Genomic DNA, 14,998 nt, shown 5'->3' with positions numbered 1-14,998 from the left:
AGTAAAAATATATTCATCTTGAAGATTGTCACACAAAACTACTTGAGTCTTTACCTTCTTCCCTCTGCTTAATACCAGGAGAGTGTTACCCTCCACCACCTGTGTCTTAAGATTTTTGTGGTGTGCTTCAGTTAAATATGAGATTTAATATTATATAAAATAAATATTGATATTTATATAGATAAATATTGATTTTCTCATTTTTGAAATGACTTAATTTATTTTCAGGATTGTCTTGCATTCGCTTTACCACAAATGGCAAAGCTCCAGCTAAAGGTGGAATTAAACCTCAAGAAGCTGAGGATTCTGATCTGAGATCTTCTGATCCTCTTTAAGAACGGTGGATGCAGAAGGAATTACTCATTAGAAAGTAAAGGGAATGGTTCCCCTGTACTGCAGTGTGGGCTGCACAGCAGCAAAGGTGTGCCTTGTTGGCATATGCATGTTAGATTACTTGCAAGCAGTACAAAAATATTTGTCTGCGATGCATACCTGAAGTGACCTTCTAAATAGCGAAGTAATCACTGCAAGTGATGTCTTGTGCAGCTAGCCAAGGGACTGGTAAAAGATTGAAATAAAACTTCTTTATAGTGGAAGTATATTTAGTGATAGTTGAGACTCAGGAGCTAAAACTTGTCAATTGATTGTTGATGCCATTTCATCTATTTCCCTTTAGGTGCAGAGGAACAAACTCTTGAACCGTTCTTTGGAGGTTTTTGATCTGCTCAGCACCTGTGTGTGCTGGTGCCCCACATGTTTCAGAGTCTCAAAATGATTAGTCTGCTCTTGGGATCTCCTTCAAAATTTGTTTTGGTAACTGGTATTGACAGAAGTCAGCTGTTGGCAGGCTGCTGTAATCCTTACGCAGATCTTTCTCCCTTGCAACTATTTGTGAGAGGAATCCATGTGTTTCTTTCCTTATCACCTATTCTAGGGCATTTTAGTAGATGAGAAATCAGAATTCTCAACCGTGCAAGTTCTTGTTCAATATAGGATGCAAAGTGCTTCTAGCAAAACAAAGAAAACTGGAAATTCCTTCCCACAAAAAAAAATTCATCTGCACATTAGTCCTTCGTGTTTTAGAGATGTGTGTTCCATTCTGTCTTCTTTTCATTAGAAGCGCCAGATTGACTGCAATCATTTTCTCAGTACTTTCATTATTTTTGCAACCACAGCAGGAGCACAGCAGCTGTAATGCTCATGCTTTTAGAAGCTTGAAGACACTGAAAATCTGCTGTGATAAGACACTCATTTGAGAAGACGTACCTTTCAAGCATTAAGAAAGTCCTGGCTGCAGAAATTAGCATTAGATAGCATCTAACTCTGGCATGCATACGTGATAAATAAGAGTGGAAGTCCTGCAGCACCCGTGTTTGTGCACAGCGGTAGCCCTTACATGTGGCTGTCACAGTTAGAGCAACGTGTAGTGAGCCATCAGTGTCACTGTGTTTTACCACGTCACGTAGGCACGTGGTTTTATCACTCTGTATTTCCATCGCCGTGGTTTAGAAACTTTCTGTGGTAAAAGACAGGGCGGCTGTGGTCTAACTGTCCTCAGCTTATCGCCCATTTCCATCGCAGCCCACCTCCTCTGAGCTGGTTGTGACTGGTTCAGTTCACGGGTTTTTTCCACTAAACAACCTAAGCTTCCTGCCATTAGCCCCCCCTACACCCCACGCCTGAAAACATCCACTTGTCCTCCTACTTGGGCCAAATAAATAAGAATACAAACGTGCTATAAGCAGCGTATGCCTGTATAAATACACTACAGGGGCATGTGATCTGTTGCAAATGTGAGACTTGCAGCTATGCACTTGAGAAACCCCATAAACTGTGAGATAAGAGCTATTCTGAACATTGTTCAGCACTGCTTATGAGCAGGGTTTTTTGTTCAAAAAGCTTAAAAGGCCATGTTTTCTCTTTTTTTTGCTCTGCAACACGGACAGCATCTTTTGATTTGTACGTGAGACGGCACAAGTGGATTTGAGGATGATCTTAGTAAAAGCAGACTTGATTCACTGTAGCAATCAAATGCATTTCTAGCCTGATGGACTAGCAGGTATAATGGTGAGGGAGGCCTGGCAGTGATATTTTGTTTCTCGAATCTACAGTAAGTACATTTCCCAAATACTTTTCTGTCTGTTGTATTTCACTTGCACTGGAATCAAGCCTTAGCAAATAATAACACAGGATATCAGCCCATTTTCAAAGAGAGTTTGACTAAAGATTATAGAATTTCAGAATCTTAAAGATTGGAAGGGATCTCTGGAGGTCATCTATTCCAACCCCTGCTAAAGCAGATTCCGTAAGAGAGGTTACACAGAAAGCATCCAAGGTATTGAGTATCTCCACAACATCTCTGGGCAGCCTCTTATCCTCTAAGTAAAGCAGTCAATCCTCATGTTCAGATGGAATGTGAGAAATGTGTTCCATTTGTACCTATGGTCTCTTGTCCTATCACTGAGCGTCACCAAAGAGAACCTGGCCTCATGCACTTGGCTCTTGCCCTTTAGATATTTATAAGCATCGATGAGATTTTACCCTTGAGTTCTTTTCTCTAGGCTGAGCAGTCCCAGGTTTCTCAGCCTTTCCTCATGAGGGGGGTGCTCCAGGATCCTAATAATCTTCGTAGTCCCCCTCCGGATTCTCTCTAGAAGTGCCCTCTCTTGGACTGGGGACGCCAGAAACTGGACACAGTGCCCAAATGTGGACTCAGCAGAATGGAGTAGAGGAGGAGGAGAACCTCTCTAGACCTGCTGGCCATACTCTTTTTAACAAACCCATTGGCCTTCTTGGCTGCAAGGACACACTCCTTGCTCATGGTCAACCTGTTGTCCACCTGGATACCAAGTTCCTTTTCTGTAGAAAGAACAGTTTGTGCTTGACTGTCTCTTTTATTTTCTTCCCATTCTCACTGTACAATTACATTGTCCTTCTCTTCATCATCCATCATTCCTGTCTGTTATCATTCTGCTGCTTCATCAGTAAGGTCAAATTATAGAGTCCTAGCTCTATATCTTTATTTCCCTTTGGCTTGTGACAGATACATTCTCTGTTCTAAAGGTAGATGTACACCTCCTTCAAGAACAGAAGTTTTGTTTCCCTGCTTCTCTTCTGGACATCACCCATCACCCTATTACTAAAGGCTCACAACAGACTCTGTAAGCAGAGGTAAGGGCCCATGACTGGGACCTGTGTTCATACTGCTGGTTGGACCATTTCTTTTGAGCCCAGTCTGTCTCTATTTCGTTCCCTGAAATCACTTTGACTCTCAAGCTGACGTCTGCAAAGCTTGGCTGAATACAGCTGAAAGATAATTACATTCCATCAGGTTTTGTAAATATTGAAGCTAGGGCAGTGCTGAAATAGCTCAGCTAGGAGAGAGTTAGACTGAAGATCTAAAGGTCCCTGGCTGAGTCTTGAGTGTCAGCAGTGGTTTTCTGATAGTTTTGAGGGCTCCAATTCTGGGCTCATCTGTACAAGACAGACATGGCATGGAGGTTGTTGAGAAAGCCCAGAAAAGAGCCAGGAGAGATAATCAAGAGACCAGAGTATTTTTCATATGAGGAGAGGCTCAGAGATTTGCTACTGGTTGCCATGGAAATACTCAAAAGACATCTTTTGAGAAGACACAGTCCTGAGCTGCCTGCTCTGGCAGCCCTTCTTGAGCAGGGGTGGAAGACAGGCCTGTTGCAACAGCACTTTGTTTCTCCCCAGCTTTGCTGTTCACTGGATAAGACTTAATGGGTTAATTTTCATTTTTCTATGTAGAACTGTGTCCCCATTTAAAAATAGGAAAAGAATAAAAGAAAAACGAGTGGTTTTAAGGATCCTTCATTCTCCAAGGAATTCAATGGACATGGAAAATAACCAAGCTTTCAAGACACCGTGGTACAGCCTGTAGAACAAATAGAGGTCTCACAAATGCCTCTCAAGGGAAGCTTTTATTGCTCTACATCATTACAGGTTTGGTGCAGGCATTCCTCTCCAAATTGTACAAGCTCTAAATTAGCAAAACCTGGAGATGAGGAGTTCAAAGTACAGCATCTGAGAGTTTTCTTGTGATGTGAGAACACTTTCTCTATTGAAGCACCAGCTGTAAGGTTTTGCTGAGTTTGAAAAGATTTCTCTAAACAAGGTGATAACTGCGATCGTTTTGTACCTTTGAAGATACGATATGCAAGTTTTCAGTTTGTGCAGCAGTGCTAGCCTGTGGCCTGGTGAATTTCTTAAATTCCTATAGATATGCACGTTAAAATTGCTTTTATGGTCATTAAACTTGCTAAAAGATAATATCTTTGCTTTCAAAAATCATGCCTTGCTGAGTCTTTTAAAGCATTTATCGCTTCAGAATATTCAAGTCCTGATTTGGTGGACTTGATTTATTTTTTGCAATAAATCATTGAAAGTAAAAAATAATAATAATTAAAAAAAGCATCAATGCGTTTTCAGCAGTGGAATGCTCCTAACTGATCCTAAAATGCTTTGATAAAATGCATCAATGTTTTATGTTTTGAAAGCTCCATTACACCTCTACTCCTATGCATGCAAAAATACTTTAAGCAGGAGGAGGTTCCTCATGTTGTATTACAGAGTTCCTACTAAAACCCTATGTAAACTTATTTTTTTTGCTCACCTCCACCTCAGTTCAATACTCAGAAAAAGTTAGGAAAACACTAGCAGTAAAGCACAGCAAACCCTATATGCCTGTTCTCCTAGGATTGTTTCTGTTGTTGTATCTAGCATGGAGAGCAGGAGAACCTATGTGGATAATTATACAGCAAAGCAAATTGAAGACAATCTTATAAACCTTTCCAAACCCAGTATTTATGTTCTCTTTCCCGAGGGCTTGGCTGCATTCCTTGCTCTGTACTTGAAGAAGAAGAAGAGTACGATGGCATAGTACATGGAGCTCTTCAGAAGCAGAACAACGTACACCAACTGCGCTGCCTTGTGCGTCAAGTGATCTGCAACAGATGTAAGGCAGAAAATTCCTGTTGAACATCAGTACTGTGCAACCTCCTAGAAGAAACAGGTAGAGCCAGGTCTGTGTGCTACATTTATGTGGAAATGTATGACACGGTGTCTGACTGTCCCCTGAGCAGGCTGCAGATGGGGCAGGTTTCTTAGCGCTAGACTGCCTGCCAGGTTATCATTCCCTGCAATGCAAGAACTTCTGGCTCTTCCACCATCAATAACACCGTGTTTCCTGGAATCATTTTGCATCAGTTTCTTGACACGAGTTCCCAAAGTATTTCCTAAATCCTCATTCAATCTAAAGGAAAGCTTCTTTGCCAGTTGCTAGTCTGAAGAAGCATCAGCTCAAGCACTGTGCATTTAACTGTGCTGAGTATTTAAAGCAGTGACGTTTAATGCAGGCTAATAACCTAGAGCAGCAGCCCCAACAACATCTGCAACCAGCTAACAAAGTCCAGCCAGGAGGGCTGCTTTTTATACTCCAAAACATGGTGATTCAGAGTAGCATGGAAGCCCTTTTAAGTTGCAGACCCCAGAATTTAACAGATTTCCTGCAAGCTATTTAAAATGTTTGCGTTGTTCATATTAAGCGATATCTAACTTCCACATTGCTTTCCCCCATTTTAATTCATTGTCATTACCTCTGTTAAAAACTGTGCTGTTTTCAGTGCTACAGTTCTTCTGAAGAGAGCTCTCTGAAGAAAGCACTGGAAAGAGAGTTTAAATGACAAAATTGGACTTTAATTTTAACAAAGATTAACATAGGGCTAAAAAGAAGAGCAACAGTGAAGTGCAAGTTAGTATTTAAAAAAGTAGGATGCTCAAGACATGTCTGTAGATCAGTTGTCCACCAGTAGGATTCCGTCACGGGGGGAACTGAAGGGGACAAATATTGATACAGAAGTGAATGAGTGTTTGTTGCCTCAACCCGGGGCTTTGCTTTTGCCCTTTTGTGAATGCCTCTGTTAGGCAGATTTTTGGCAGCAGCTCTTTAATTTCCCGATTGAAGTCAATCTGAGCACCCGGTTGTCACTCACGTTCCCTCTTGTGAATTTGCTGTTCCAGTGGTAGATTTGTGTCTCTAAAATGACCTCCCTTTCTTGAGCTTTTTTCCTTTTGGGGTTTGTTCTCAGTTATGGTATTTGAATTCATTGAGATGGGGGCTATAAGTACACTTGAAACATACTTTTGTCAGAATATATTCTGAAAGTAATAGCTGTGTATGGCTGTATTTTCACGGAGTGGAGCTGTACTCATGTACAGCAAGGTGAGCTCAGGAAAGATTCACCTATCCAGAATAAGCAGCTTTCTCAGTGATGTTACCATGATTCAACCCATTTGTAGGTTTAGACCAGTTATTACAGATTGCATTTTTTTTTTCCCTCTGAAACTATATTGGCTTTCAGATTTTTCCTCACGTAATCAGTTTTCCAGCAATTAAATAATTTCTTTCTTTTTAAAGTGGTTATTACCTCCCTGCCACCAGACCATGAACAAGTAACACATTTAAACATTGCTCTACACACCCATCAGCCTTATTTTTACCTCCTGCATTTATTATAGCCATGTCTGATGTCAGAGGGCTCGATGCCTCTGCTGTAACACAGCAGTAACACAGTTTTGAAGAAATTCTGCATACTGCCAGGTAAGTCAGTGCAGAAATTTTGGTGCAACCCTGCTTTACACCTGGTGACACTGAAGAACTACAAAGGGGCCTTCGCTTGGCAAACTCAGCACAGATTGATTTTTTTTCTCCTGGAAAAGCTTAGATTGTTTCAGCTGATGAGAACTTCAGTTATGGTGCCTAGGAATGCAGCAGCTTGCAGGAGTAGTAATGTACAGCATTATTTCTGGAATTTTGCTGAAAAATAAAGATTCATTTATAAAAAAAAAAAAAAGAAAGACATAGTAGGTAGAATAAAACATTTAAAATGCAGTGCTTACCATGTGTGAGCAGTGACTGGTCTCCACTTTCATGCTCAAAATGGCAAGAATATTTCTTGTTTTTGTCCTCCAGTGGTACAGATAACCAGGAGCTGACTGAGTACTTCTCCTCACCTGGAAACTTCCAGACATCTCCTTTTACTACGTTCTGTGTTACCTCCTTTTGTGCTTCATCCATCCATTTCACCCGAACAACTTCTGGGTAGAATTTCTCAAACAGACAAACATACACAAGTTGGTTTTTGTGCTCCTTCTGCAGGATTTCAGAATTCTCTGGTCCAGAATTTCCTTTGTCTGGATTTATTTTTGGAGGGGAGGAGAAATAACAAGATGAAGAGTTGGAATCTTGGTAGTGTACAGCAATAAATCACAGGTGTTCAGAGACAAAATATTTCTTCTGGACAAATACTTTAGCTCTCCAGTTTATTATGAAATACTTAGGATGGGAATAACGATGGCTCATGTACAAAACACATTTTAGGTAAGCGGATGGATGGATTACAACCCTTGCTATCCTTTATGTAAAAATAAGCTTTCATTTGAGCTGACTCTACTTGACATTTAGACACGGTTTATATGAAATGAATTTAAACTATTAAATCAAAATCTACCACTTGGATTCCAGTCAAAAACAGTTACAAGACTCTTTTGAATAACTGGGAATAGAAAACAGGACTTCCAATCTTATTTTAAATATGCTATTTCGTAGAGAACTAACAGCAAAGCAATTGCAAAAGTAGAAGATTCACTTAAAACAGTCTAAACTCAATGTTGCTTATACAACATATAGACTCTTCCAAGTCCAGAGAATGTTAGATAGAAGCTTTCATACTCTGCCACACACATGGCAAAACATCATTTGAATTCCAAATTGTTCAGTGAACGCGAATATCTAGACAGCTCTGCTCATGCTTGTCCATGCCAGCCTTCCCAGCAGAACTGCTCTCAAACAGAGTCTGCATAGGTCATAGGCAATTATTAAATAATAAGTGATGGTTCCAGAAAGAGCTGTGTTCATTCATTTATTTGGGAACAGGAAGTTTTTCCAGGATGCATGAAAATACGTTCAGTTATGTGAATATACAGATAAGCTGCAATTATATTTAGCAGAAAAAAAAGCCAAAAACCTGTCAGTGGATTTTGATGTATTTTCAGGCTTATCTGTAAAGTTAATTAAGTCAACAAGCTGATTTACATTGACTTATCTGTGCACAAGATCCAATACTTTCTGAGGAATGTTGAAGTAGTAAATGTCCACTCTACACTCTGCTGCCTTTTTTCTTTAGTTACACTCTCTCTAAGCTGCTTATTTCATCGAACAGTTCTTTTATGCAGGCTTGAAGAGGCAGCCATGTCTGTTTAAAAGAACATATCACCATGCAGATGTAACCTGCACATAATTCTTAAGCCAGTGCATGGCTTTTCTTGTAATGAAGCAGGGAGAGTTGGGTTGAAATTTTAATTATCCTTTTTTGGGTGGCCCCACAAAAAGTGAGCTGAGAGCACTCAGCTTATAGACAGCATCTTGGATCTGAAGTGTTGGTGATAACATTGCCTATGCTGAGCCTCCCCAGGAAACTTAAGGAAGGAGCCTCCACTCAACCTTCACTCCACAACTTTGCCATTACAAAATGTAAACAAATAAACAACAACAAAACAAACACCAACCCAAAACAAACAGAAAAACAAGAAAAAAGACCTGATGGAAATGAGTTTACGAGATTCGTGCCAGTGCCAAGGATCTGGTATAACCACACTGCTGTATTTCCTTACAGAAAATGTTTATGACATTTTGGCCAGAGAAGTATTCCGTTTTATGAACAAAGAGAATCTAGTTATTTAGCTAAAAATCATGTGGAAACTGTGAGCTCAATTTCAGTTTTCATTTCTATTCCCAAAGAGTCTTCAGTGAAATGCACTTAAAATTCCATTTCAAGCTGATCTTTGCTATTACTTTTTAGAAGATACTAGAATAAACCAAAACCGTTGATTTCTGAGGCATTGACTGAGCTACCACACATCTACTTTTTTTCTTTTTTTTTTTTTCCCCAGAGAAATTAATTCTTTTTTAGGGATGCTGAGTTGCTTTTGACCACATGATCCTAAAAGCATTGATTTTATTTGATTTTATGATATGAAACTGAATGCAAGGTCTTAACCACTCATTTTGAATCCTTTTTTTATCTCTTTCAAATCCTTCCAAGTTCTCGTTTTGTAACAAATTTTGTGTGTGCTTCTCTATACACTGAAATAAAGATCTCTAAAGATCCATGGGAGTGGAGGTTTGTCAAGCATGTTTTCATCATCTGTGAGCAAAATCAGCCTGCTTTGGTGATATCAATATGTGTAGGCTGTTTCTCTAGCTGAATCTACTGATGCACAAAAGCTGAAACTCATCACACAGTATTACTCAGCAATCCATTTCCAATTTCTGTGAAACACAGATTGTTTTGGGTTAACAACTATAAGGAGGAAATATTGTACTGGAAGGCAACTGGAAGTGTAACTATTAGGATTATTTAAATAACCTTGATTTAGATAAACCATTTAGATAACTATTTAGGTTGTTCTTTTGTATCATGGTGTAACTAAGAATGATTGTGCTTTTTATTAAAAAATTGAGAGGGGAAAATGATTCTTTTGCCAAAGATGGTGCACATAAAGAAACACCTTGGGCTCCTGTTTAACTGAATTAACGAAAAGCACTACAGGAAATCTGGGCTGGACAGTCCTGAACAGCCACAGCTCCTCTCAGGCTTGTTGTAGGAGCCCTTACTCATTTTGGATCTTACTCTGCATGCTGAGGTCCATTGCAATATGCTCACACGGGTGTGGGGTCAGGACTGATGACCTCCTGCTCCTGCCCTACTTGCATACAGAGTACTGATGTTAGTGTAGGGTGTCATTACCAAAATGGCAGCATCACACAAGCATTTCGGTAAATTTGAGATGGATTTTGCTACTGCAAATTCCACATCACTTTTCTGTCATCTGTATTACCTTGTTAGAACAGCATACCACATTCTTTCTCCTCTAGGTTGCCTTAAAAGAAAGAGGTACTCAGTTCACCTTCAGGCCCGTGACATCCTTGTTATTTTTGCTAATGTCATTAGCAGATGTACCTACTAATATTATTAACGAGGATTAGCTCTGCAGTTTTCTTTAGATTGCCCACATCTTCCCTTATTTGTTTCATGCACAACCCTTTCTCCATAACACTGGTCTGGGCTTTCAAATCTAATGGGTTTTGATGCAGAACTTCATGTTCTTCCCCATAAACACACACAAAAAGCAAACACAAAAATACTAATGAGTGCATTTTGATTTAAAAGGGCAGAATATCAATTTAATTCAATTTTAGATGATGTAAGTAAATGTAAGCATAAACAATATATAAGCAAGATGTATTTTAGTCTATAAAATTGCAAAAAATAATTCTAGCTATTTGACTACTGAACTTCACGCTTTTGATGAAATCGTGGTAGATTCCTTGGTAATATTTAGGAGTTGGCATCTAAAGAAATCAAATATTGCTGCTGCAATTTCTGCTGTGCGTTTATTTACTAGAAATATTAATGGATTCTTTGTCTGATTACTTCCTAATAAGCTAGCAGTGTACTTGTGAGGTGCCAGATCATAAGCATGAGGTAAATGTAGGCTTTTTATTCTCTTAATTAGTCAGGAACCTTGGCCCTTGTTAAGGAAACTGAATCCTGCAAGTTTTGGTAGACACTTGAAAATCATTTATTTTAAGCTGTAAATACTAATTAAATGGTGGCCACCTGATCACCAATGTAAGGGCTTTCACTTAATTCACTTAATTTCACTTAACACAAAAAATGTCCCAACATAGATATTTCTATTGAATTATAGTTATGATTTGGCTAGTCTTTCATAAAGGAATTGTTTAAAACAATCTTTGATTGATAGGCTAGTATAAGGCAATGCATTTCATCAGGCTTAAAATATTTGGAAGCAATAGTTCCCCACCCTTGTGCTTCTGTAATAATCTACCTTAGGATTACAGTGTTTAGATTGCCAGTTAATGGGGAAAAAAGAGGATTTTGTTCTCAGTGTACCATTCAAATAAATATCTCTGCAGGAATGGCAAGAAAAAGGTGACTTCTTCAAGTACATGTTAATAATGTTAAAGTTAATGTTAATAATATGTTAATAAGAAGAGGAGAATTTGGAGGTACTATTTTATTTCTACTGCCAAAGCGCTGTGTAGATAACAAAAATAATTAAGCACAAATTCTTTCACTTTTACTAGTCTAACTGAAAAAGGACTTCAGCAATTTTCACCATTGCAAATTGTTACTTGAATCTGTATTGAGAAGAGGATTTCTTTTTTTATGTTTAATTCACAACTGCTTGATTCTGTTGTTAATGCTTCGGTAATTGGAAGAAAGCATGAGGGCTCTTGAAACTATGCCTGATCATTTTTCACAATATTTCCAAGGAGGAGTTATGCTCATAAGTGATAAAAAAAGCAGCTCCTGGGTATATTTGCGATCCTAAACCACTGCATTACAAATCAACAAGACTGGCAGAATGACAAGATGAGGGAAACCCACACGGGGACAGTGCTGACCAAAGCTCTAAGCAAGCTGAATGTCCTCCAGGACACCATAATAATCAATCTGCATGAACACAAAAAACTCCTATATCTTATGGTAAGGAAAGTAACTTACCTGACACAATAAGCTTTGTACCAGTGCCGAAAACTTTGTAGTAATATCCGTAACACGATGGATAAAGTCTTTACAATATCAGATCTGTTATCTTTATATCACAGTATCTCAGAATGGCTAACGTTGCCCATGGACTCTTGTCCTGACACTGGGTGCCACTGAAAAAAGCCTGACTTCATCTTCTTCACACCCTCCCTTCAGGAATTTACAGATATGGTTGAGATGATCCTGAACCTCCTCTTCACCAGACTGAACAGACCCAACTCTCAGAGCCTCTCCTCCAACCCCTGTATCATCTTCATGGCTCTGTGTTGGACTCTCCCAAATACACCAACGTCCCTCTTGTTCTGTGGAGCTCAGAACTGGACAAATCCACAAGTGGGCTCCTTGGTGCTGAGCAGAGAGGAAGGATCCATTCCCTTGACCTGATGGCAATGCTACGCCTAATGCAGCCCAAGATACTGCCAGCCTTCTTTGTGACAAGGGCACATTTAATTCATGAGTAAATATTATTATATAAAGATAAACAGATTCGATTTAATCAATTTTTAGATCCTAGAACAGCAAAAATAATCAGTAACCTAAAGTAACTAACTAACTAAATACATGGTGTGAAGATTTTGAGGAAACATTCATTGCTAAATGGGCAGGGTTCATCTCAACTAATTTCAGTCTTTCAAAACTTTAGATGGATGTAGCAGACTAAGTAATTTCACTCCTTATCTGCTACTTGGAGAAAGCAGCAACAGCAGAATCATAGAATCACAGAATCACAGAATGGCTCAGGGTTGGAAGGGACCTCAAGGATCATCAAGCTCCAACGCCCCTGCTACAGGCAGGGCCACCAACCTTCACATTTAATACAGGACCAGACTGCCCAGGACCCCTTCCAACCTGGCCTTAAACGCTCCCTTAAAGCACCATAAAATCAGCCCTAGAATCAGCGAACATTATGGTGAGAGCTGAGCAGCACAAACCCCCTGATCAGAATTTTTGTTATCAGAACATGAAGCAAAACCTTAATTAAACATCAAACCTCCCATTACCAATACACCCCATTTTCAGATGAGCAAAATTAGAGTTTCTATCCCAGGTACTTAGTCAAGCCAAACCACAGGCAGGCATCAAACATCTGAACGTTATGTGAAGAAATAAAATTCGATAGAGTATGTCAGTACTTTGGGAAAGGAAAATTAGTGTCTCTACAGTTCAGCACTCTTAATAATAACAACTGATAGCATGTAATAAATGATACTAAGAGAGAGAGGGAGAGAGAGTAGTCTTTCAGCTGTGCAGGTCTTCAGACAGTTCTGGGCATTCTCCCACTATTTGGCATAGTCAGAGTGAGACACAAATAAGCGTCTTGCTCTTCTTTGCTCTTCCAAGATTCTGAGTAACTCAAAATTGCCAGTCTTTTGGAATGAATTAGACATGTCACAAGAGTGGAATACACACCATTGAAGATAAAAAAAATTAAAATCTTTTATTTCTCTGAACATTATCTTCGCCACATTTAAATTCATCTTTAAGGAGAAAAAAAGGGGTTATGTATATTCTCCACCGGAATAATTGCCTCATTTTTCCCATTTCACATACAAATACAAAACAATGATGTTGTGTTCTGCATCAGAAAATACTGTTTGCAGGTAAAATCCTGCAAAGCATTCTGTTTTAATCCTAGTGGGAGGTAAAGAACCAGAGCACATCACGTAGTCAACATCTAACAGTATGGAAATGCATTTCAGATGTAGTTTTATTTCACACTCACCTGAAACAATAAGCTTAGTTCCACTTCCAAATATTTTCTCATCACCATAGCACAGTGTGATAATGCTTAGCAATATCTTCTGCACTTCATTTTTCTTTCACAAGCCACAGAGATTATTTCTCTGATTTAGAAGCTGGTGATAATTATTTGGCCAGCGTAATAACTGAAATTTTAGTATGGACTGAGTGCAATATTTAGAAATACTATGATTTTATTTTATTTTTTCATAGAGAGTGAAATGTCTCAATTTTTAAATGTAGCATTTCCTGAAAAGAAAGCTGTGTCATGCTTACTTACTGTGCTTTAGCCCTTTTAGTGCTGGGATGTTTGTAACAAAATCTGCTGCTTCTAGCCTACTTCATTTTCTCTAAAGTAACTTTTAGCTGTTCTTTTAATAAGAAATGTGGTTACATTATCATTCCCAAAGGAAAATAAAATTAATTACTTGGTATTTGTGGATTTAGATAAGGTATCTTGCACAATATTGCTGTGTGAAAATACCTTAGATTAAGCTTCATCACACTCTTAGTTCAAAGCCAATGTTTTACATGCAGAGACCATATTCTAAACTAAAAAAACACCTGGTATGTGTTTAACAAAGTTTGTGGCTGTTCTGAGTGATTACACTGTTCCCTCTTTGGCAAAAATACCTGCCTGTATACAGACAAAATCTGACTGCAAACTGCAGGAAACTGCAACTTTCTTCTGCTTTTTGCAGTTTGGTTTGTTTATACTCACCTTGGTAAGCTCATGTATTTTCTGAGCAAGGCACTGTAGGCACTGCTGTCTGGTTTATACTGACAGTAGCATTCTTACTACAGACTGCACAGTTTTTGAGGAGTCACTGAAGGCAAAGGGAAGCTGGTTGCTTTAGGTACAGCCAGGACCACGACATTTATTCAATTCCTGGCAATTTTACTTCCCAATTAATTTAGGCTGAATCACAGCTATAAACAAGCAAGTTTTGGCATTTCTGACTAGTTGAACTGAGAGCTGTTCTACAAGCTTTCTCACAATTCATTATTCTTTCCTGGAACAGCACAAGGAATGTATCCACCACAACATTTAAACTTCTACCTCTCCTCGTTTTTCCACCCCCATCCTCAACAAATATTCAGAAATCTTTCCTGTGATCTCTCTATCCACTAGGTTGATATTCATGCCCACCAACACCCAACTGCAAGCACATTCACAGATTAGAGACAAAATATGACCTATCAGGCAGAAATTATTTTTCCTAAACACTTACATTAACAACTATAATCTAACAACACAAATAACGGTGTAAAAATCAGATTGGTATCAATGGTACTTACTTGAGACAATCAGCTTAGTTCCTGTGCCGAAGTATTTGATCCACGCATTACACACTGTGCTTTAGCTTTGCAAAAATCTGAAGTGCTCTCATAACATGCAGGCACTGAAAACAAAAAGCCCTTTTTTACTATTCAAGCCCTGGGAGACTCCTTGAGGGATGGGCTGGCATTGCCTTGTTGGAGGATGTCAGGAATTTCAGATTTGCACTCAGTGTTCAGCAGATATATAATTCCCTTTAGATCAAATCTTTCTCTAAAAAGGTCCTAAATTGGTCAGATAACCCATCCACTTATAATGA

General features: G+C 38.9%; 1 protein-coding gene across 1 annotated transcript; it reads right to left on the bottom strand.

Annotated features, from left to right (window-relative positions):
- Nucleotides 1–3,925: 3,925 nt before the first annotated feature.
- LOC122159784 (T-cell receptor gamma chain C region C10.5) lies at nucleotides 3,926–11,683 on the bottom strand (the record flags this gene model as incomplete). The annotated part of the gene is made up of 4 exons (XM_042817638.1): nucleotides 3,926–4,967; nucleotides 5,619–5,684; nucleotides 6,922–7,215; nucleotides 11,616–11,683. Coding segments are annotated over 4 exons (568 nt in total), but the record flags the coding sequence as incomplete, so codon positions are not given.
- Between the last annotated feature and the right edge of the window lie 3,315 nt (nucleotides 11,684–14,998).

The sequence above is a fragment of the Centrocercus urophasianus genome, unplaced genomic scaffold (genome assembly GCF_019232065.1).
Source record: "Centrocercus urophasianus isolate 14NV4802_14NV808 unplaced genomic scaffold, USGS_Curo_1.0 seq_16, whole genome shotgun sequence".
Taxonomy (NCBI): Eukaryota; Metazoa; Chordata; class Aves; order Galliformes; family Phasianidae; genus Centrocercus; species Centrocercus urophasianus.
Note: the sequence above shows the minus strand (reverse complement) of the source record. Positions and strands in the feature narration are given on the sequence as shown.